Below are 24,490 nucleotides of genomic sequence, written 5' to 3'. Positions count from 1 at the left end.
TTCTATTCCCTTCATAATGTTATATGTTTCTATAAGATCTCCCCTCGTTCTTCTGAATTCCAATGAGGAATTCAGCCCCAGTTTACTCAGTCTCTCCTCATAAGCCAACCCTCTCAACTCCAGAATCAATCTAGTGAATCTCCTCTGCACCCCGCTGCCCCCCAGTATATCCTTTCTCAAGTAAAGAAACTAAAACTGTACACAGTACTCCGGGTGTGACCTCACCAGCACCTTATGTTGCAATACAGCTGCAACATAAACTCCCTGTTTTTGAAACTGCATCCCTCTAGTAATGAAGGACTAAATTCCATTTGCCTTCTTAATTACTACTGCTCCTGCAAACCAACTTTTTGTGATTCATGCACAAGGACACCCAGGTCCCTCTACACAGCAGCATGCTGCAATTATTTACCATTAAAATAATAGTCCATTTTGCTATTATTCCTACCAAAATGGATGACCTGACATTTACCAACATTGTACTCCATCTGCCAGATCCTTGCCCACTCACTTAGACTGTCTATATCTCTTTGTAAACTTGCGTCATCCTCTCCACACTTTGCTCTGCCACTCCATCCTAACATCATGTGTGAATTTTGACATACTTGGCCCCCAACTTCAAATTATCCATGTAAATCATAAACAATTGTGGTCCCAATACAGATCCCTGAGACACACATTAGTCACTGATCACCAACCAGAAAAGCAACCATTCACCCCCACTCTTTGCTTTGTTAGTTAATCAGTCCTCCATCCATGCTAATACATTACCCATAACACTGTGCATCATTATCTTATGCAGCAGCTTTTGGTGCGGCACCTTGTCAAATGCCTTCTGGAAATCCAGATTCATCACATCCACAGGCTCCCCATTGTCCATTGCGCAAGGAATGTTCTCAAAGAATTCCATCAAATTAGTCAAACATGACCTGCCCTTCTTGAGACCATGCTGCGTCTTCTCAATGAGATAATTTATATCCAGATGTCTTGTTATTTCTTCCTTGATGATAGATCCAAGCATTTTCCCCACTACAGAAGTTAAGCTAACTGGCCTTTAGTTACCTGCCTTTTGTCTTCTGTGCAGACTTCCCTACCCCCAGATCACATTGAATACACACCCAGACCCAGGGCAGCACAGTTGTTAGCACTGCTGTTTCACAGTATCAGGAACCTGGGTTCAATTCCTGGCTTGGTCGCTGTTTGTGTGGATTTTGTCTGCATGTTCTCCCTGTGTCTGCATAGGTTTCGTCTGGGTCCTCTGGTTTCTTCCCAAAGTCCGAAAGACGTGCTGGTTAGGTGCATTGTTCATGCTAAAATCTCCCTCAGTGTACCTGAACAGGTGCTGGAGTGTGGCGACTAGGGGTTTTTTCACAGTAACTTTGTTGCAGTGTTAACGTAAACCTACTTGTGACACAAATAAAATAGAATTCTGAACTCTGGCCCTTGTCCCTAATTGGACAGAGCTCCTGGACACTGCATTGTAGTTAGCTGCCTCCAGGGAGATCTACCCGACAGGCACACTAGTGCCTGAGGAACGCCCACGCCCCCCCCCCCGAGCTTTGGCCAGACCCCTTGCTGTGTGCAGATCCTACTAACAGCACAGACAAAGGGGACGTGGTGCTGGAACTGTCTTGGGCTAACACTACAATGATGCAGATAAAAGAGGTATATGAAAATTGCATTGTTTCTATTTACATAGGTGCAGGAATGTCTTGAGTAGTGACTTCCTCCACCCCATCCATGTCACACAACCTCCCTCCATGCGACACAACCCTACCTTCTCTCCCCCACCACTTCTAGCCCAGTTTGTTGGAGAAACAAAATTGAAAAGAATTGATCAGTTCGCAACTGCTGAGAGGGCAAAAAATCTACTTGAATTTCCAAAATTAATTAAGCAGAAAGAAATGGAAAGAGAAGAATTGCTTTGTCCTTGAATAGTTATTTACAAAGATTTGCCTTGTTTTTAAAGTGAAACTTTTCTTTAATATATTGTATATATTGTGTAAGATTACATTATAAGATTATAACATGCAGATGGTTGACAGCAGTATTAACAAAGGAAATGACTTGGGTCTGGGAAAGGCAGATTGCTGCACAAACCGCAATGGGGGTGGGGAGGGGAGGAGAGCAGAGTGGAGATTGGGAGGAACAGTTAGAAATATTAGCCACGTTCAGGTAGAATGGTTTCCAAGCCACCAGTGATTTGAACGGGGCCAGGACCTGAAAAGGTCTTGGCTCACAATTCTTTCTGAAGAACAGGATGAAACCCCAGGCTAGAAGGCAACTCATTTCCAACTCCCATTCTTGTAAGAATTCTGCTGAGGTCAGCTCAGAGTGTGCAGCACCAGAGGCAAACACAAGATAGGTGTTAGTGAAGCTCAACTCCTTAGCTCAGCTCCTGTCCTGTGTACCTTCCCTGGGTGACCAGGACTTGTGACCTAGTCTGTCTCTCCTGAACTCTGCTTGTTAAGCATAAAGGCAAAATATGGATTATTATTAGCTCAGCTTCTTGGCATTTTTATTAATTACCCTTTTCTAAAGATGATCAATTTATTGCTTTGGCAATGATTTTCTTTTTGCTCAGAAAGTTGTTTATGTTTTCTTCATATTTTGTTTTTGAAATTGACAGTGTGCCACAGCAGATCTCAGGTAGCTGTTACCGGGTGTCTTGCTGACAGCAAGTCAGAAGCTGACAAGAGGTCTGATTGCTGTTTGAAGGGCTGGAAAAAAGCGACTGTTGTTACTTCAATAGAAACGAGAAGTGTTGGAAATGCTCACCACATCCGGAAGCTTCTATGCAGAGGGAAACAGAGGTCAATAATCCTTTGTCAGAGGCAGTGCAGATCATGGACCTGAGGCATTGATTCCGTTTCTATCTCCACAGATGCTGTCAGGTCTGCTGTATATTTTCAGCATTTTAGTCTATGTTTCAGATTTCCAGCATCTGCTATACTTTACTCTGTTGTTTTATGCTCTATGTTGGGCATTTGTAACTTGTTAGTTTCAATTTAAAATGATGAAATATTTATCACTCAATACAAAGGGTATTTTTCCTGTTAGAAATAGTACATTATTGCAGCTGAATTGGTTGGTGTCAGTTTACTGGAAGGATTTGCCATTTTTAAACTTGAATATGAAACCAGGAGTCGTGTGCCAATCAAATATGTCACTATTAGAATCATAGAATCCTGTCAGTGTGGAAGGAGGCCATTCAGCCCATCAGGTCTGCACTGATTCTCCAACAGAGCATTCTACTCATGCCCAACTCCCGCCCTATCCCTGTAATGTTGCGCATTCACCATGGCTAATCCATACCGGCACATCTTTGGACACCAAGGAACAAGTTACAATGGCCAATCCAACTAACTTGCATATCTTTGGAGCGTGGAAGGAAACCACAGCACCCAGAGGAAACTCATGCAGACATGGGGTGAACGTGCAAACTGCACAGTCACCTGAGACTGGAATTGAATTTGGGTCACTGTGCTAACAACTATGCCATTATGCAGGCCAACCAAAATATTATTTGTATATGGCAGTGTTGTTTGTGATGCTTGTGGGTTTCAGGTCATTTGGATGTTGCTGTTTGGATATTGCATGGGGTCAGGTTTAAAGAAGCAGAACTGGTTGCATAATGTGAACAGCCAAGTTGTGTGTAATTGTCTGACAAAATCATGGTTGCAAAGTGTATCATACTGAAACTTGAACTTTCAATAGGTTTTATAAATAGAGGCAGAGAGTAGCACAGCCAAGAGATTTTGCCAAACCCGTATAAAACAGTTCAGCCCCATTGCAACTATAGTTCCCAATTCTGGGCAGCCAAAGCATGTGAGGACTTTCTAGTGGGTTCAAAGCGGGCTTACTAGGATATCTCCAGAGATGTGGGATTACAAGGAAACCTGCTGGTTTCCTTAGAGCCAAGAAGTCTGAAGGATCTGATGAACAAAGAACAAAGAACAGTACAGCAAAGGAACAGGCCCTTTGGCCCTCCAAGCCTGCGCTGCTCATGCGCCCAACTAGACCATTCATTTGTATCCCTCTTTTCCCAGTCTGTTCATGTGGCTATCTAGATATGTCTTAAATGATCCCAGCATGTCCACCTCAACCATCTTGCTTGGCAGTCCATTCCAGGCCCCCACCCTCTGTGTAAAATAACATCCCCCTGACATCTGTATTGAACGTTGCCCCCCTCACCTTGAACTTGTAACCCCTTGTGTTCGTCACCTCTGACCTGGGAAAAAGCTTCCCACTGTTCACCCTATCTATGCCCCTCACAATTTTATACACCTCTATTAGGTCACCCCTCATCCTCCGTCTTTCCAGGGAGAACAACTCCAGTTTGCCCAATCTCTCCTCATAGTTAAGACCCTCCATACCAGGCAACATCCTTGTAAACCTTTTCTGTACTCTCTCCAAAGCCTCCACGTCCTTCTGGTACTGTGGCGACCAGGACTGGATGCAGTATTCCAAATGTGGCCTAACCAACGTTCTATATAGCTGCAACACCATATGCCAACTTTTATACTCTATTGCCCTGTCCAATAAAGGCAAGCATGCCATATGCCATCTTCACCACCTTCTCCACCTGTGTTGCCACCTTTAGGGATCTGTGGACTTGCACCCCCAGGTCCCTCTGTGTGTCTATACTCCTGATGGTTCTGCCATTTATTGTATAGCTCCCCCCTACATTAGATCTACCAAAATGCATCACTTCGCATTTATCTGGATTAAATTCCACCTGCCATTTCTCTGCCCAATTTTCCAGCCTATCTATATCCTGTTGTATACAAAGTTATGAAGTGTTTCAAAAGAATAAATAGAAACTTTTTCCAATGGCTGAAGGATTAAATGGCCCCATTTAAAAAGACTACCCGATGAGTAACATAGATCAGTGGGCGAAGTCACTGAGAGATGCAGAACGGAAGGTCCTGAGTGGTAATCTGTAATCTGCGTTGAGCTACCCAAATTTCATTCTGGCAATAAGAGGTTTCAACAATTGACCTCTGCATCTCTCAGACATGGGAAGGGTGGCAGGGATGAAATAATAATCACCACTCCTAATTGCAGCTCTGTGTGAAGACAATTGAGGGGAGGGCAGGACAAGACTCGACTATGACAACGTCCTTGAGGGAATATTACCCACTGAACTGGTCTAAATTGTCAGGCCAAGAATGAGTTGGTTTCTGTTGAGCTGCGCATCACTCAGTAGGTCAAACAGCTTGAATTTTGAAATGTCGATTATGGCCTTAAGATGTCGCAAAGCAGCTTCCAGCCAATGAAGATTAGTTGAAATGTAGTCACAGTCAGAGGGAAATGCAGCAGCCACCTTATGGCCCCAGAATCAGATAATCTGTTGGAGTAATGTTAAATGAGTAATAAATATTGTAAGAACCTGAATATTATTGAACTTTGAGTGATGGCCATTTTGAATTGTTTAAAATATTCTTTCAGATATCTGAGGATCACTACGTGAATTCCGATCACGTAGTTTTTTTTCCTACCGATGTGCCTGAAGCGATAGACGCAAGCAAGGACAAGTGAGGTACATGCTGATTGCTCACAATATTGACTATGAGAGCCATGCACTCTCTCTGTGTCCAAAGTGTAAGTATTTCTTTTGATATTACCATTTGAAGTTGATGATAGTTCTACTAGTAAATAAATGATTAAGCATTTTGTTATGAAATATTCAGCATGTACTAAATATAATTAATCTTATTCATGGGTGAACAAGCCTGATTTCAATCTTGCGGCCTACTGAGATGGAGGGCCACGCATGAGCCCTATTCACTAGCCTAGGTTGCATATCACTGGTTTAGACTGAAGACCATGTTAACGTGTGAGATGAAAAAATTAACACATTCCCAGCGGAGAATCAAATGTGTGCAAAAAGCGACCAGGAAATGAAAGCAAGAAACACAACAGATAGCATTGCGGCCTCACAGTACCAGGGTCCTGGGTTTGATTTCAGCCTTGGGTCATTGGCTGGGTGGAGTTGCACGTTCTCCCCATGTCTGCATGGGTTTCAGCCGGGTGCTCCAAAGATGTACAGGTTAGTTTTTTTCTTAGTTTTGATTTTACTTATTAGTGTCACAAGTAGACTTACATTAACATGCAATGAAATTATTGTATAATGCTCCTAGTTGTCACACTCCAGCGCCTGTTCAGGTACACTGAGGGAGAATTTTAAATGGTCAATGCACCTAACCAGCTCGTACTTCAGATTGTGGAAACAAACCAGAGCACCCGCAGGAAACCCACGCAGACAGGGGGAGAATGTGCAGATTCCACACAGACAGTGACCCATGGGCAGCACAGTGGCACAGTGATTAGCACTGTTGCATCACAGCATCAAGAACCCGGGTTTGATTCCAGGCATGGGGCACTGTCTGTGTGGAGTCTGCATGTTCTCCCTGTGTCTGTGCAGGTTTTCTCCCAGTGGTCTGGTTTCCTCCCACAGTCTAAAAGACATATTGGTTAGGTGCATTGGCCATGCTAAATTCTCCCTCAGCGTATCCCAACAGGTGCCGGAGTGTGGTGACCAGGGGATTTTCACAGTAGCTTCATTGCAATGTTAATGTAAGCCAACTTGTGACATTAAAAAAAACAAATTCTTAACTAAAAGCCAGGCATCAAACCTTGGCACCGTGAAGCAGCAGTGCTAACCACTGTGTCACCGTGCTGTTAGCTGGATTGGCCATGGTAAATGCGTAGGATCACAGGTATTGCTCAGAAGGGAGGGCCTGGGTGGGAAGCTGTTTCGGAGAGTCAGCACAGGTTCAACGTGCCGAATGGCCTCTCTGCCCTATAGGGATTCTATGTAACTGCTGGAGATGGATAGCAGGCCAGGCAGTGGCTCTGGAGTATGCTTTCATCGGAACTGAACAATGTATTCCTGCCTTCGCTCCCGCGCCCCCTCCCCGGCCCTGTAAACTGTTCTCTCTATGTCCCAGTTCTGCTTGAAAAGCTGATTCCCATTCTCTGTGCATGTGTGGGAGGGAATCCGTGGAGTGGGGGTCATGGTAAAGCTGATTAACTGGTGTCAGCTAAAGACTGCCTCCTCCCCCTCTGCTGATTCCGCCTTCCGCCAGACACATTATTATTCCCAAGCTTGTTGACGGGAATGTGTGCTCAGTCTGACCTGGCACTGCCACCTCTCATCCTGCCTAAACCCCGAGCGTCCTAGGAAGCATTTACTGTCGTCATTTGTTGCTGTTTTTGTTGTGATTCGTACAAACGGCAGGGACTGAGATGCGATCGGGACTATCAGAGGGATCAGATCTCCGGGGACTGAATGCAGAATGAAAGTGCTGCAGTATTTCTGGCTGTACATTCAGGCGCTTCAGGTACATTTATGTTTTTGTTGTGTAGTCACACACTGGGGGAGAAATTGCTGAATACCCGGCCCTAAGTATTTTTTTTCCCTCTCTGCTGGTTTGTTTAAGGGACTTTTGTTTGGCATTATTAATAATATTTGAGAGAATATGTTTGGACAGTAACAATGTATCCGGTAGTGAGAAATCTGGATGTGAATGTGGCCCTATAAAAGGAAGTGAGGCACAAAATATATCTACACAGTATCAGAAAATACTGAGCAAGGTTCAAATGCAGTCACAAAACCCAGGGACATTGGAGGGAATGGGGAGGGCAATTTAACACAGTTTTATCTTTTTAAATAAATGATGTAAGCAGTCTGGTGGAGGAGGGAATGTGCAGTCCCGAATATCTCCTGAATTTGGCTCCGAATTTGGAGACTGGCTTTGATTCTTTGCACTTTCATTACAGGCCTTTCATGGAAACCTGGCACAACTCAGGCTGTTGTATAAACCTCACATTATATACTGTCAGCGTTAATTTCGGTGAAATGACATTTGGACATCAAATAGTGATTCCATTCGCTGCTGTTAGAGGCTTTTAAGTTCTGGAATAATGTTTAATTGTAACGCAGTGACCTTGATTTTGTATTTCCATGTTTGTTTTCTAAGCTGTGTGTTCCATTTAATCTCTAACCCTATTTATAAAACGTGATTCAGAGGAATATGTATGTGGGGAGAGTTGTAGAAATGGAATTGTAATCGAGTGTGTGTGTGTGTTTGAGAGAGAGAGAAATGAAAGATCTTAATTTAGAAAGCACTTTAAGTTATTCTGTAGTGACTGTTGTGATGTGGAAATTGGATGAGCCATATCTGTGCACAGTATGATCCCATACGGCAAAGTGATAATGACCAGGTAATTCATCAGTTTCATTGGACATATGAATTCAGAGTTGGAGTAGGCCATTCAGCCTCTCAAGCCTGCTCCAGCACTCAATACGTTCATGGCTGATCTAATTAAATATTGGCCAGAACGTGGGGGACAATGCTGGGAATGTGACAAATTGGGAACCTAGTGCAAAACAAAAACAAGGACATCATTTGAATGAAGTGCCTTTGAATTCAGGGGAGCAAATGCTGACAAATGGCAATGGTTGGAAATGTGGCTTTGGTACTTGGTGGTTGGCTGGGTTTGGCAGAGACAGGGACTTGTGAGAACTGGTGGAGCAGGAAGTAAATGTGACAGAGGAGTTTGTGTCTATTCATGGCATTTAATACAGATACATTAGGTGTGCCAATGTATCAGACCTAGAGAGGGAGCAAAACTTGACCTCCTCTTGGGAAATAAGGACGGACAGATGATAGAAGTGTTAGTGAGGAATCACTTTGTGACCAGTGACCACAATTCCATTAGTTTTAAGATAGTTATGGAGAACGATAAGTCTGGCCCAAAAGTTAAAATTCTAAACTGGGGCAAGGAATATATTGAAGGTATCAGAAAAGGACTTTCAAAAGTTAATTGGGGGAGTCTGTTGGCAGGCAAAGGGATCTCTGGTAAGTGGGAGGCTTTCAATAGTGTGTTAATCAGGGTTCAGGGTAAGCACATTCTTCTTCGAGGGAAGGGCAAGGCTAGTAGAAGTAGGGAACCCTGGATGACTCATGATATTGAGGTCTTGGTCAAGAAGAAGAAGGAGGCACATGACATGCATAGGCAGTGAGACATGCATAGGCAGTGAGACCAAGTGGATCCCTTGAAGAGTATAGAAGGTGTAGGAGTAGAGAGAAATCAGGAGTGCAGAAAGGGGACAAAATTGCTTTGGCAGATAAAGCAAAGGAGAATTTAAAGAGATTCTACAAATACATAAAGGGCGAGAGTAGAGCCTGTTAAGGATCAACAAGGTCATCTATGTGTGGAACCACAAGAGATGGGTGAGATCCTAAATATTTTTCATCAGTATTTACTATTGAGAAAGACATGGATATTCGGGAACTTGGGGAAATAAATAGTGATATGTTGGGAATGTACATATTACAGAGGAGATATTGGAATTCTTAGAGGGCATCAAGATAGATAAATCCCCAGGACCTTTCGAAGTGTTTCACAGGATGTTGTAGGAAGTTAGGGAGGAAATCACAGGTACCCTAACAGAGTTATTTGAATCATCGACAGCCACAGGTGAGGTGCCTGAAGGTTGGAGGGTGGCAAATGTTGTGTCTTTGTTTAAAAAGGGCTGCAAGGAAAAGCCTGAGAACTACACGCTGGTGAGCCTCACATCTGCAGTGGGTAAGTTGTTAGAAGGTATTCTGAGAGACAGGATCTACAGACATTTAGAGAGGCAAGGACTAATTAGGGACAGTCAGCATGACTTTGTGAGGTAAAAATCATGTCTCACAAATTTGATTGAGTTTTTTGAAGGGGTAACCAAGAAGGTCGATGAAGGCAGTGCAGTTGATGTTGTCTAAATGGACTTTAGCAAGGCCTTTGACAAGGTACCGCACAATAGGTTCTTGCATTAGGTTAAATCTCACGGGATCCAGCATGAGGTAGCCATTTGGATACAAAATTGGCTGGATGACAGAAGACAGATCTTGATCAATTGGGCCAGTGGGCTGACAAATGGCAAATGGAGTTTAATTTAGATAAATGCGAGATGATACATTTTGGTAGATCAAACCAGGGCAGGACTTACTTAGTTAATGGTAGGGTGTTGGGGAGAGTTATAGAACAAGTCACAGATGGACAGAATGGTGAAGAATGTATTCAGCATGCTTGGTTTCATTGGTCAGAAATTTGAATACAGGAGTGGGACATCTTGTTGAAGTTGTACAAGACATTGTTAAGGTCACATTTGAAATACTGTGTACAGTTTGATCACTCTACTATAGAAAGGATATTATTAAACTAGAAAGAGTGCAGAAAAGATTTACTAGGATGTCACTGGGACTTGATAGTTTGAGTTATAAGGAGAGGCTGGATAGACTGGGACTTTTTTCTCTGGAACGTAGAAGGCTTAGGGGTGATCTTACAGAGGTCTATCAAATAATGAGGGGCATAAATCATCTAGATAGTCAACATCTTTTTCCAAAGGTAGGGGGGTCTAAAACTAGAGGGCATAGGGTTAAGGTGAGAGGGAAGAGATACAAAAGGATCCAGAAGGGCAATTCTTTCACACATAGAGTGGTGACTGTCTGGAACAGAGTTGTAGAGGCAGGTACAATTTTGTCTTTTAAAAAGCATTTAGACAGTTGCATGGGTAAGTTGCATATAGAGGGATATGGGCCAAACGCAGACAATTAGGATTAGCTTAGAGGTTTAAAAAAATGGGGCGGCATGGATAAGTTGGGCCCAAGGGAATGTTTCCATGCTGTAAACCTTTGTGTTAAATATTAGTTTCGCATTTCATTTTATTTCCATTACCGCTTCTTCCATCTTTCAATCTTCAGTTTCCGCCCCAGCCTCGTCTTTATTCCAATCCCCTGCCAATATCTCGGGCTGTATTAGAACATTCGTATACTTGCTATCCTGTTCAACCTGGATTTCTAACTCTCCTCCCCCTTATTAGGATGCTCTGCTTCCACCTCAGCACCATTGCCCATCTTGTCCCCAGCTCCCCTTCATACATATCATCATCACTTTCAAACTCCAAACAGCTAAGTTCGACATCTTTTCTGATTTTCCATTGTGAAAATTAAAATCAGGAGAGATTTTAGGCTTCCTGGTCTGTTATTATCTATTTTGCACAATTGCCAAAGCCAAAATTACCCACGACTATTCTAGAGTTCTCCATTTTGGCCTCACTTCTTCCACATATTCCGACACCCTGCCCCATCTTTGCATTCCCCTCTCCTTAACGCAATGACTTTAGAATCCTCACCCTAAATCCGTCCATGATCCCGACACCTTTCAAACCCACGATCTCTACCATCTAGAAGGACAAGAGCAACAGAGACCTGGGAACACATTCACCTGCAAATTCCCGTCCAAGCCACTCACCATCCCGACTTTGAAATACATCACCACAGATTCACTATTGCTGGGTCAAAATCCTGGAACTCCCTCCCTGACAGCACTGGGAGTACTTACAGTATGCGGACTGTAGTGTTTCAAGAAAGCAGCTCAATACCACCTTCTCAAGGGCAACTAAGAATGGACAGTAAATGCTGGCCCAGCCAATGACATTCAAACCCCTTGAATCAACAAAAAAATTCTTGTTCATAAAGTCATTCCTTCATCTCATTGATAGTGGCAGGGCCTTCACTCTTCTGGGTACTAGCTGAGGAATTCTATCTATAACCATTTCTGCCCCTCTCTGTGTTCTCACTGAAAAAATCTCTCCAACCTATCTCCCCATCCAAACAGTTTCAATCCTCTTAATGCCTTTGTGTCTCCACACTTCAGCTGTGAACTTCCAATGGGTTTTTATTTAATGTTAAAGACATTGTATGAAGGAATAACCGTTGTTGAGCAAATCAAACAAAATTGTGTTCCATAACCAGTCACTAGGTGATAGCCAAGAGTAGACTGTGTGGTCTGATGCCCCAACTGTGTCAGTCTGTGGGCTCCCCACAAAGCCAACGAAAACTGGGACTTTGTGAAACAGAAACCTTACAGTACAGAAGGAGACAGTTCGGCCCACTGAGTCTGCACAATCAGAATCCCACCTAGGCTCTGTTCCCTTAACGCCACATGTTTACCCTGCTAATCCCCTGACATTAGGGGCAATTTTGCATGGCCAATCAAGCTAACATGGACTGTGGGAGGAAACCAGAGCACCTGGAGGAAATTTACGCAGACATGGGGAGAATGTGCAAACTCCACACAGACAGTGACCCGAGGCCTGAATTGAACCTGGGTCCCTGGCACTGTGAGGCAGCAGTGCGAAACACTGTGCTACCCAAACTCCTGGAATATCTAAAGACTGCTATCAGTATTGGCTGTCTGATAGGCGATGCTTTACTGCTCCACATTCCAACACTAAGCCCGACATTGTCCATCAGTCTGCACACTGATAGTAGAGCACCACCTGTTAGACAGCCAGCTGACAGCAGTCTAGACATTTTATAAAATCATTAACGGCAGCACATATTAATTCCAAACTATATGACCTTCTATAATATTCAAGAAACAGTGAGTTGCAGAGTTCACCCCAAAACACTGGTAAAAACCGTGGCAAAAATAAAAATGTCACATAGCTCATTATAAAGCAGTGGTTCTGACCACAGGTCTATATTGTGAGGGCATTTAACTTGCTCTTTTCAAAATTCCCTGGGGTGGTATCAGCTTCTGCGAACCTACTTATCAGCTTTTGTCTGTTTTCTAATTAGTTACATGCCTCTTGTTCATATTCAAAGAGCAGTCTGCTACTCCCTGGGGAGTAAGTCTCACTCCTTCATGTTCATCAACTGTTAATTGCTGCAGCTCCCATTCCCTCTAATGTACAGTCTGACTATGGCTATTATGATGCTGCAATCATCAACAACATGGTATCGAAATATCGTTTTGTATTGCACATGACCAGTTATTATTATGTTATTATTAGTTATTAGGAGATGTTAAGGATCTAAAGGAGTATACGGGTTGTAGAAAGGATCTTAAAAAGGAAATTAGGAGAGCCAGAAGGGATCATGAGAAGGCCTTGGTGGGTAAGATTAAGGAGAATCCCAAGGCGTCCTACAAATATGTGAAGAGTAAAAGGACGAGATGTGAAGGGATAGGACCTGTAAAAGGTGAAGGGGGAAAAGTCTGTGTGGAACCGGAAGAAATGGCAGAGGTGCTTAATGAGTACTTTGCCTCGGTATTCACGGTGGAAAGTGACCTGGAGGTTGTACTGCAGGTTTGCGGTGGACTGAAAAGATTGAGTATGTAGACGTTAAGAAAGAGGATGTGTTGGAACTTTTAAATTCTATCAAGATAGATAAGTCGCCGGGACCAGATGGGATATATCCCAGGTTACTATGGGAGGTGAGGGAAGAGATTGCAGAGCCTCTGGCGATGATTTTTGCGTCATTGATGGAGACGGGAGAGGTTCCGAGGATTGGAGGATTGCAGATGTGGTTCCTATTTTCAAGAAAGGGATAGCCTTGGAAATTACCGACCGGTGAGTTTGACCTCAGTGGTTGGTAAGTTGATGGAGAGGATACTGAGGGACAGGATTTATGAACATTTAGAGAAGTTTAGTATGATCAAAAGTAGTCAAGGGCAGGTCGTGCCTTATGAGCCTGGTTGAGTTCTTTGAAAATGTGACTAAACACGTTGACGAAGGCAGAGTGGTGGATGTGGTTTATATGGACTTCAGCAAAGCGTTTGATAAGGTCCTCCATGCAAGATTTCTTGACAAAGTGAGAGGGCATGGGATCCAAGGGGCTGTTGCCTTGTGGATCCAGAACTGGCTTGCCTGCAGAAGGCAAAGAGTGGTTGTGGATGGGTCTTTTTCTGCATGGAGGTCAGTCACCAGTGGAGTGCCCCAGAGATCTGTTCTAGGACCCTTGCTGTTTGTCATTTTCATAAATGACCTGGATGAGGAAGTGGAGGGATGGGTTGGTAAGTTTGCCGACGACACGAAGGTTGGTGGTGTTATGGATAGTCTGGAGGGATGTCAGAAGTTGCAGCGAGACATAGATAGGATGCAAGACTGGGCGGAGAAGTGGCAGATGGACTTCAATGCGGATAAATGTGTAGTGGTCCATTTTGACAGGTCCAGTGGGATGAAGGAGTATAATATCAAGGGTAGGAGTCTTAGTAGTGTTGAGGAGCAGAAGGATCTTGGGGTCCGGGTCCACAGGACTCTTAAATCGGCCTCGCAGGTGGAGGATGTGGTCAAGAAGGCGTATGGTGTACTGGCCTTCATTAATCGAGGGATTGAGTTTAGGAGTCGGAAGATAATGCTGCAACTTTATAAGACCCTTGTCAGACCCCACTTGGAGTACTGTGCGCAGTTCTGATCGCCTCACTACAAGAAGGATGTGGAAGCTATTGAAAGGGTGCAGAGGAGATTTACAAGGATGTTGCCTGGATTGGGCGGCATGCCTTATGAGGATAAGTTGAGAGAGCTAGGTCTTTTCTCCCTGGAGAGACGAAGGTTGAGGCGACCTGATAGAGGTTTATAAGATGTTGAGAGGTATAGATAGGGTGGATTCTCAGAGGCTATTTCTCAGGGCTGAAGTGGTCGCTATGAGAGGACACAGGTTTAAGGTGCTGGGGAGTAGGTACAGAGGAGATGTTAGGGGTAAGTTTTTCACTCAGAGGGTGGTGAGTGAATGGAATTGGCTGCCATCAGTGGTGGTGGAGACAAACTCGTTGGGGTCTTTTAAGAGACTTCTGGATGAGTACATGGGATTTAATGGGATTGAGGGTTATAGATAGGCCTGGTAGGTAGGGATATGATTGGCACAACTCGTGGGCCGAAGGGCCTGTTTGTGCTGTAGTGTTCTATGTTCTATTATCTCTTCTGTTGATGTGTCTGCCATAAGTCAGTGAAGGTGCCCTTATCTCTGAGTCAGAAAGGTGTGGCTTCAAGTACCAGTCCAGAGACCTGAGCACATAACTAAAGCTGATAGTTTAGTGAAGCAGCAGGGGGGGTTGGCATTGTCGAAGGCACTGTCCTTCGAACCATTCATTAATTAACTGAGACCCCAGTTCCCCCTGTCTGATGTGTGTGAAAGGTTCCATGGTGCTATTTTGAAGAAGGATGGTCTTTACCATCTTGGTCAACATCGAAACAAAAATCACTAGATTAAATAATCTGGTCACCTACCTTACTGCTGTTTGTCACTGTGCAAACAGTAGTGGTTGCGTTTCCTACGTTTCAACAGTGATTGCATTGCAAATTACTTTATTGGCTGTGAAAAGCTTTGGGACATTTTAAAAGCTGCTGTGTAAATGCAAATTCTTTTACATCAGCAAAATTAATTTGTGAACTGTGAACCATGTCTGTTTAGCTGTTATGCAATAAGGGTGTAGTAATTGTAATGTTCAACAAAGGCGTTTTGACTGGGATATAGTATTAACATTACTCACAATCAGGAATGACTCATTCTACGATGGAAGTGGGCTATTGCATTGGGCAGGAAGTGTCACGCTGATGCTTGGCCTTAAGACCTCAGACCTCAGTCATGGAAGAGAGAGGACTTGAAGAGCAGAAGGTGTGCTCCGGTGTTGGGGAAATCTGTGTATTTTGGATTATATATAGATTTCTATACATAAAAAATTCTATACATAGTCATTGGAAAGGTAGCTCTTTTAGGAAATCCCTCTATCCAGAACAAGGGCCTAACTTGTTCTTGTTACGTCTCTCCTGTCGCTGCCATTTTTCTACTGCCCATCTTTCCCTTCCACTTCTACTACTCCTTCACCTTCACCCCACTGGAGACATGATATCATCAATCAGTCCACTTCGAATCCAACTCATTAGGAAGGAGATTGGAAAGACAAAGGAAGATAAGCCAAGTTTATGCATCCTGTTCTCAGAAGTGAATCCTTTAAGACCCAATGTCATTCTGGTGAATCTGTATTGCTCCCCCTCCAAGGTCAACATATCCTTCATGAGACCTCAAACCAAACACTGCGCTACGATGAGGACTGATCCAGGCTCTGTACAACTGTGGCTATGCTTCAGCAGTTTTGTATTCCAGCAATACTGAGTTAAAAGCCAACATTTAATGAGGCTGTTTAATTACTTGAACCTTTCTCTACCTCTCCTTTGAGCATATCCTGTTACAACCCTCTATGAAGGTCTTTATTGTCTCCTGTCCTCTCAAGCAGCAGTCTAAGGTTGGGATTTTATGGGGATCCAGGAAGGGCGCTCAGAAGCTGGTGGTCTGGGTGGTTGGGGAAATCTGACATTGGTAGGCATTTTACTAGCTAGATGGCCCAGCCGCTCTTAGCAAATGGAGGCCTTTAAGTGGTCAATTATGTAGTGGCTGGGACTGTTGCCAACTGGGGAGACTGCCAGGTTTATAATGATGTCGTCTTTGTGGGATTGGGTCGGGGGAACCTCTTCTGATTGGAGCCACTGGCCCATGAAAGTGACTGGGAAGGTTCTTGCCGGTGGCAAGAGCTTCCCTTTATGTAGCACCCCTCCCCCCAATGAACCCCCACCCTTTCCACCCCCTCCACAACTATCCTAAGTCCCCTTAGCTGGGTTAGACCCGTGATGGTTGTTGCAGCTGCCTGCTTACAGTCCCAGCACTGGTCCCCCTCTCCTGGTGGTACTGCTGGGACTAAACAGCTGCTGTTCCTCCAATTGGGCAACAACTCTTAGGGGTTGGATGTTGTACCTAAGAGGGAAGAGAGCTTGACTGCATGTAGTTAATTGTCTCTTGCATGTAAAATTGGGCTGGGTTCCCTAACACACTGAAGAGGTGTAGTACCTGACTCTCCCTCTGTTGGACAGGCTCACAACTGTCCCATAAAAGCCTGGCCTAAATTTCTCCCTGTTATCCTCCCTCCTTCAGTTTCTGTATGAAGCAGTTCCTCACCTTTAGTGATTTTATCATTGTGACTTCTCTAGCCCCTTCTCCTGAATTCACCACTCCCCTCTCTTACCTAAACCCCCCACTCTTTCTTTCTATTTCTCTCTCTCTCTCTGCGCACTCCATAAACTTTCCTCTTTATTTCCAGGGTATTACATCTCCTGCAGCACTACTTGAGTGGTCTCTGAACACTGGCAAGACCGCCTCTCGCCACTTAATTTCATTCTGCATTGCCCACATTCACCTACATCCCTCTGCAGCTGTCCCTCCCTGGGGAAAATAACACATTCCCTGTCATTGTCCACAAACTCTGTATAGCCTCAGCACCATGTCTCGACAGCTGTTGATTTGATCAATCACTGCACCTTGGAATCTTCAACAAAACTTTAATTCTGTGTTCTCTTGGTCACTCCTCCAGTACAGAACCCTCCCAGTCACTCCTCCGGTACAGAACCCTCCCAGTCACTCCTCCGGTACAGAACCCTCCCAGTCACTCCTCCGGTACAGAGCCCTCCCAGTCACTCCTCCAGTACAGAACCCTCCCAGTCACTCCTCCGGTTCAGAACCCTCCCAGTCACTCCTCCAGTACAGAACCCTCCCAGTCACTCCTCCGGTACAGAACCCTCCCAGTCACTCCTCGTGTACAGAACCCTCCCAGTCACTCCTCCTGTACAGAACCCTCCCAGTCACTCCTCCGGTACAGAACCCTCCCAGTCACTCCTCCGGTACAGAACCCTCCCAGTCACTCCTCCGGTACAGAACCCTCCCAGTCACTCCTCCTGTACAGAACCCTCCCAGTCACTCCTCCAGTACAGAACCCTCCCAGTCACTCCTCCAGTACAGAACCCTCCCAGTCACTCCTCCAGTACAGAACCCTCCCAGTCACTCCTCCAGTACAGAACCCTCCCAGTCACTCCTCCGGTACAGAACCCTCCCAGTCACTCCTCCTGTACAGAACCCTCCCAGTCACTCCTCCGGTACAGAACCCTCCCAGTCACTCCTCCGGTACAGAACCCTCCCAGTCACTCCTCCAGTACAGAACCCTCCCAGTCACTCCTCCAGTACAGAACCCTCCCAGTCACTCCTCCTGTACAGAACCCTCCCAGTCACTCCTCCAGTACAGAACCCTCCCAGTCACTCCTCCGGTACAGAACCCTCCCAGTCACTCCTCTGGTACAGAACCCTCCCAGTCACTCCTCTGGTACAGAACCCTCCCAGTCACTCCTCCGGTACAGAACCCTCTCAGTCACTCCTCCGGTACAGAACCCTCCCAGTCACTCCTCGTGTACAGAACCCTCCCAGTCACTCCTCCGGTACAGAACCCTCCCAGTCACTCCTCCGGTACAGAATCCTCCCAGTCACTCCTCCTGTACAGAACCCTCCCAGTCACTCCTCCGGTACAGAACCCTCCCAGTCATTCCTCCGGTACAGAACCCTCCCAGTCACTCCTCCGGTACAGAACCCTCCCAGTCACTCCTCGTGTACAGAACCCTCCCAGTCACTCCTCCAGTACAGAACCCTCCCAGTCACTCCTCCGGTACAGAACCCTCCCAGTCACTCCTCCGGTACAGAACCCTCCCAGTCACTCCTCCGGTACAGAACCCTCCCAGTCACTCCTCGTGTACAGAACCCTCCCAGTCACTCCTCCTGTACAGAACCCTCCCAGTCACTCCTCCGGTACAGAACCCTCCCAGTCACTCCTCCAGTACAGAACCCTCCCAGTCACTCCTCCAGTACAGAACCCTCCCAGTCACTCCTCCGGTACAGAACCCTCCCAGTCACTCCTCCGGTACAGAACCCTCCCAGTCACTCCTCCGGTACAGAACCCTCCCAGTCACTCCTCCGGTACAGAACCCTCCCAGTCACTCCTCCAGTACAGAACCCTCCCAGTCACTCCTCCTGTACAGAACCCTCCCAGTCACTCCTCCAGTACAGAACCCTCCCAGTCACTCCTCCGGTACAGAACCCTCCCAGTCACTCCTCTGGTACAGAACCCTCCCAGTCACTCCTCCGGTACAGAACCCTCTCAGTCACTCCTCCGGTACAGAACCCTCCCAGTCACTCCTCGTGTACAGAACCCTCCCAGTCACTCCTCCGGTACAGAACCCTCCCAGTCACTCCTCCGGTACAGAATCCTCCCAGTCACTCCTCCTGTACAGAACCCTCCCAGTCACTCCTCCGGTACAGAACCCTCCCAGTCATTCCTCCGGTACAGAACCCTCCCAGTCACTCCTCCGGTACAGAACCCTCCCAGTCACTCCTCGTGTACAGAACCCTCCCAGTCACTCCTCCGGTACAGAACCCTCCCAGTCACTCCTCCGGTACAGAACCCTCCCAGTCACTCCTCCGGTACAGAACCCTCCCAGTCACTCCTCCGGTACAGAACCCTCCCAGTCACTCCTCGTGTACAGAACCCTCCCAGTCACTCCTCCTGTACAGAACCCTCCCAGTCACTCCTCCGGTACAGAACCCTCCCAGTCACTCCTCCAGTACAGAACCCTCCCAGTCACTCCTCCAGTACAGAACCCTCCCAGTCACTCCTCCGGTACAGAACCCTCCCAGTCACTCCTCCGGTACAGAACCTTCCCAGTCACTCCTCCGGTACAGAACCCTCCCAGTCACTCCTCCGGTACAGAACCCTCCCAGTCACTCCTCCGGTACAGAACCCTCCCAGTCACTCCTCCGGTACAGAACCCTCCCAGTCACTCCTCCAGTACAGAACCCTCCCAGTCACTCCTCCGGTACAGAACCCTCCCAGTCACTCCTCCGGTACAGAACCTTCCCAGTCACTCCTCCGGTACAGAACCCTCCCAGTCACTCCTCCTGTACAGAACCCTCCCAGCCACTCCTCGTGTACAGAACCCTCCCAGTCACTCCTCCTGTACAGAGCTCAATTTCACATCAGCTCCAAGGTGAGTGAATTGAGTGTATTTGGTGCACACGTGACTGAACCATCCAGAACCAGATCTGACTCAACTGCATCCAGCTTTCCTGATCCTTCATCTCCAAGATGGATCACCCATTCAGCTGTGACTGCTGCTTCCCTCTCCTCCTTTACCTGCTAAGCCAAACTTCCCAACCCAGAATTTTCAGCTTTCTGTAGTTTCTCTGCATCAGTTCATCTCATCCATTAGAGCCACTTCCTGCTCCCTCCACTGCATTCTCCATAATATCCTGATCACTCAAGTTCCTTTCTTATGTGAGAAATAAAAGAATGGCCAGGGTGTGGTTAGGGCCAGTCAAGGATAGTAGTGGGAACTTGTGCAAGGAGTCAGAAGAGATAGGAGAGGCGATGAATGAATACTTTTCTCCAGTGCTCACCAAGGAGAGGGGCCATGTTTTTGAGGTTGAGAGTGTGATAGTGGCTGATAGGCTGGAGAAGGTAGATGCTCTGAGAGAAGAGGTATTAGCAATTTTGAAAAACCTGAGGGTCGATAAGTTCCCTGGGCCAGATGGGATATACTCTAGGATTCTTTGGGAGGCAAGGGAGGAGATTGCAGAGCCTTTGGCTTTGACCTTTGGGTCCTCATTGTCTTCGGGGATAGTGCCAGAGGACTGGAGAGTGACGAATGTTGTTCCTCTGTTCAAGAAAGGAAATAGGAATGACCCTGGTAATTATAGGCCGGTCAGTCTTACTTCGGTGGTCAGTAAGTTAATGGAAAAGGTTCTGAGGGATAGGATTTATGGCTATTTGGAAAGATGCAGCTTAAGCTGGGATAGTCAACACGGATTCGTGAAGGATAAGTCTTGGCTCACAAATTTGATTGAATTCTTTGAGGAGGTAACTAAGTGTGTGGATCAAGGTAGAGCAGTTGATGTCGTATACATGGATTTTAGTAAGGCATTTGATAAGGTTCCCTATGGTCGGCTCATGAAGAAAGTAAGGAGGTGTGGGATAGAGGGAAATTTGGCCGATTGGATAAGTAACTGGCTATATCCTAAAAGACAGAGGGTGGTGGTGGATGGAAATTTTCAGGCTGGAGACCAGTTACCAGGGGTGTACTACAGGATCAGCTTTTTGTGATTTTTAGCAATGACTTGGAGGAGGGGGCTGAAGGGTGGGTCAGTAAATTTTCTGATGACACCAAGATTGGTGGTGTAGTGGATGAGGCAGAGGGCTGTTGTAGGCTGCAAGGAGACATTGATAGGATGCAGAGCTATGCCGAAAAGTGGCAGATGGAGTTTAACCCTGATAAGTGCAAGGTGATTCATTTTAGTAGGATAAATTTGAATGTGAATTACAGGGTCAACGGCAGGGTTCTGAGGAATGGAGAGGAACAGAGAGATCTTGGGGTTCATATCCACAGATCTTGAATGTTGCAACTCAAGTGGATAGAGCCGTGAAGAAGGACTATAGTATGTTAGCGTTTATTAACAGGGGGTTTAGGTTTAAGAGCCGTGGGGTTATGCTGCAACTGTGCAGAACCTTGGTGAGACCGCATTTGAAATATCGTGTTCAGTTCTGGTCACCTCACTATAAGAAGTACGTGGAAGCATTGGAGAGTGTGCAGAGGAGATTTACCAGGATGCTGCCTGGTTTGGAGGGTAGGTTTTATGAGGAAAGGTTGAGGGAACTAGGGGTTTTCTCTTTAGACCGGAGGAGGATGAGAGGCGACTAAATAGAGGTTATAAGATGATGAGGGGGATAGATAGAGTGGACGTTCAGAGACTGTTTCCTTGGGTGGATGTAGCTGTTACCAGGGTTCATGGTGAGAGATATAGGAGGGCTGTCTGTGGTAGTTTCTTTACTCAGAGAGTGGTTGGGGTGTGGAATAGACTGCCTGCTGTGATAGTGGAGTCGGACACTTTAGGAACTCTCAAGTGTTTATTGGACAGGCACATGAAGCACACCAGCATGATAGGGAGTAGGACAGCTTGATATTGGTTTCGGACAAAGCTCAGCACAACATTGAGGGCCGAAGGGCCTGTACTGTGCTGTAATGTTCTATGTTCCATGTTCCATGTTCTATGCTCTATCTCCAGCCTCCCTATTCCCTGCAAAGTCCTTGGTTGTGCTATTGTCTTCCAGATTTATGCCCACCTTTCTCGTAACTCCCAGTGTGAATCTCTCCAGGTTTCCTCTCCTGCCGATTCGGTTTCCTCTGACTGTGACCGTGGGGCACTCACCTACCTCACCCTTTTGGCCTCTCTGTGGCCTTTGACACTATCACATGATTCTCCTTCATGACAACTCTTCCATTACCCATCTTCTCGAGTCTGTCCTGGCTTGATGGTAGTCTTACCTAAAATGAAAACACAAAATGCTGGGTTAGCTTAGCAGATCCAGCTGTATTTGTGGAGCGAGAAACAGAATTAACATTTTGACTCTGCCTTACTTGACAGTCTTATCTATCTGTTTTTAACAATGATTCCTCTCCTCAACCCCACAGTGACTGTCTGGAGAGGCCCAGGGAGTTAGCCTTGGTCCTTCCCCTCTTCCTAAATTGCCTCTCACAATAATATCCATGCACCTGGGGTCAATGTGTACACTGATGATAACTAACTCTGCCTCTCTTGACCTGATGTGGAGATGTCTCTTGACCTGACCATCGCCTCTGTGCTGTCAGGGTACTCATTAACATCCAATCTTGGAAATTCTATAACTTTCTTCAGCTAAACACAAAGAAGAGTAAAGCCACTGTCTTTGGTTCTTGTCACAAGCCCAAAAACAGCTCTGGCGAAGCTATCCTCTTGCACACAGGTGATAGATAACCACGTGCACAGAACATTCACATCCTATGCAGGGGCGTTCAACATTTCTGAAAACCTCTAATTTCCTTCTGATATGAGTGCATAACCACTGCAAGATCAGGCGATGAGATAAGTGATCACCTGCAAACACCATTTCTCCTTATAACATGTTCACCTTGAGGGAACTGACCCCAGCAGCTAACTTCAATATTTTACATGTTTCCCTTTGGAGGTGAGCTTCAGCAGACACTGGAACTCCTGGGCTGTGATGCAATGTTCAGTGACAAACAATGACACAAGTCACTGAAATGTCTTCGAAGAAACTTCCTCACGGGTTTTATTGTGGGAAACTGGGGTTAGTTGTGGTGATCAGCCACATGACTGTGGGTGGTTGTTGTAGAAACAACAAGAGTTGCTCCTCAACTCTACCAAATAGTAATATGTGTTAAAGAACCTGTGTCATCATTATAACACAGATTAACTAATATAATTATCTTAATCAGGATTGATTGGCATAATCAATTTAATCAATAACCAGTATAATAATTTTAACCAGGTTGGCGGGGGAGGAGTGGGGGTGGGGGTGGGGGGAGAGGGGGCGGTGGGGGTTGGCCCTGGCCTCCTCGTGGTCTATTTCTCGCACTGGGAGGTGTTGGCATGTTGTTATGGACCTGCCGCTGTCAATGGGATTCCCCATTGACTCCACCCCATGCTGAACGGAACTTCTGCCCAAGGAATAACTCGCACAATCATTTAAAAAGAAATAGTGAGGTCTAAATTTCACATTGCTGTACCATTCATTGCACTGATTTTAAAGGTCTAAATCGGTTGTGTGGTAACCTCTATATGATTCAACAGGCTGGATCACGAATGTCTCTGCGGGAACTCAGATTCAGGATGCACTTTGTTTCCCGGATCCGATTACTGTATGCTGTTACAGAATATCTCATTAAGGTCAACAGGTCCCTGATGGCACCTCTTTGCTTTGGGAGAGGAGTGCGCTTGTCTGGGCAACTGCATTCTTCTTGCACGGAACCATTCCTAACCTCTTGTGGAGGAGGTTGTCGGAATTGACCGGGCATTGGAGTAGTCCTGCCGGCTTACACTGATCACATGCTTCTTATGTTTACGGGCCCGGCTGACCTGTGGAGGATGCGCAAGTGCCAGGCTGTGTACTCTGCCGTGTCCTCTGCCAGGAACAACTGTTCTGTAAAGTGTTCTGGACTCCTAATGGGTTCGTGGCAGATGGACCCCCTCCCAGAGGAGCTCAGGCCTTTCACTTGGAGCAGGACCAGCCTCCTCTACTTGGGAGTCCATCTTTGTTGGTCTGAGGAATCCTAGCTGGTGAATTGGCAAGAGGCCAATGTGACTGCTGGCCTGAATTGCTGGACAGGACTGCTCTGAGTGCTGCCTTACAGGGCTCGAGTTCTCATCATAGAACAGCTGATTACCTCCATGTTGTGGTACCAGCTAGTCACTTTGACCCCTCCCCTGACTTTATCACAAACACAGTAAGAAGTCTGACAACACCCAGGTTTAAGTCCAACCAATTTATTTGACAGTAAACTCACAAGCTTTCAGGGTTTGCCCCTTCGTCAGGTGAATGGAGAGTTCTGACCTCAGACAGAGCATATAACAGCACAGACAGTTTATAGATTACTGATTATGACTTTATCACAAACACCCAGAGGACTCTCATACAGTTCTACCTGCACAAAAGATTGCACTGGGTCACTGCAGAGGTTCTGACTCTCCTGCTTAGTGAGGGCAATCAGGCACTGGTGTGCCTTTGCCTCCAGGTGATGACTTTCTACCTTCAGATTCTGCAGTGATACCTTTCCATTGAATCCCCTCCTCAATGGTGTACACTGGTGACGTATTTCTTTCGCCAGGTGCATAGTCTGAACCGATCTTCAGCAAACATTTTAGCAATTTTAATATCTTGTTGGTTTCTCTGTTGAATTTACTTGTTTTGAGCAGGGGGAATGTTTTTTGTGTTCAGTAATGGACACTGA

At 45.9% G+C, this 24,490-nt stretch overlaps 1 protein-coding gene across 1 annotated transcript in view; it reads left to right on the top strand.

The window, feature by feature from the left end:
- Nucleotides 1-6,983: 6,983 nt before the first annotated feature.
- LOC145353997 (tumor necrosis factor receptor superfamily member 5-like) overlaps nucleotides 6,984-24,490 on the top strand; it is a 43,050-nt gene continuing 25,543 nt past the window's right edge. The window contains exon 1 of the mRNA XM_080205064.1: nucleotides 6,984-7,346. Within this exon, the coding sequence (XP_080061190.1) occupies nucleotides 7,302-7,346 (45 nt within the window). The 5' untranslated portion in view covers nucleotides 6,984-7,301. The remainder of the gene's footprint in view (nucleotides 7,347-24,490) is intronic.

This window comes from Carcharhinus amblyrhynchos, chromosome 16, assembly GCF_965287045.1.
Source record: "Carcharhinus amblyrhynchos chromosome 16, sCarAmb.v2.hapA, whole genome shotgun sequence".
In the NCBI taxonomy this organism is placed as follows: domain Eukaryota; kingdom Metazoa; phylum Chordata; class Chondrichthyes; order Carcharhiniformes; family Carcharhinidae; genus Carcharhinus; species Carcharhinus amblyrhynchos.
The sequence above is the reverse complement of the archived record's forward strand: the minus strand, read 5'-3'. Positions and strand labels throughout refer to the sequence as shown.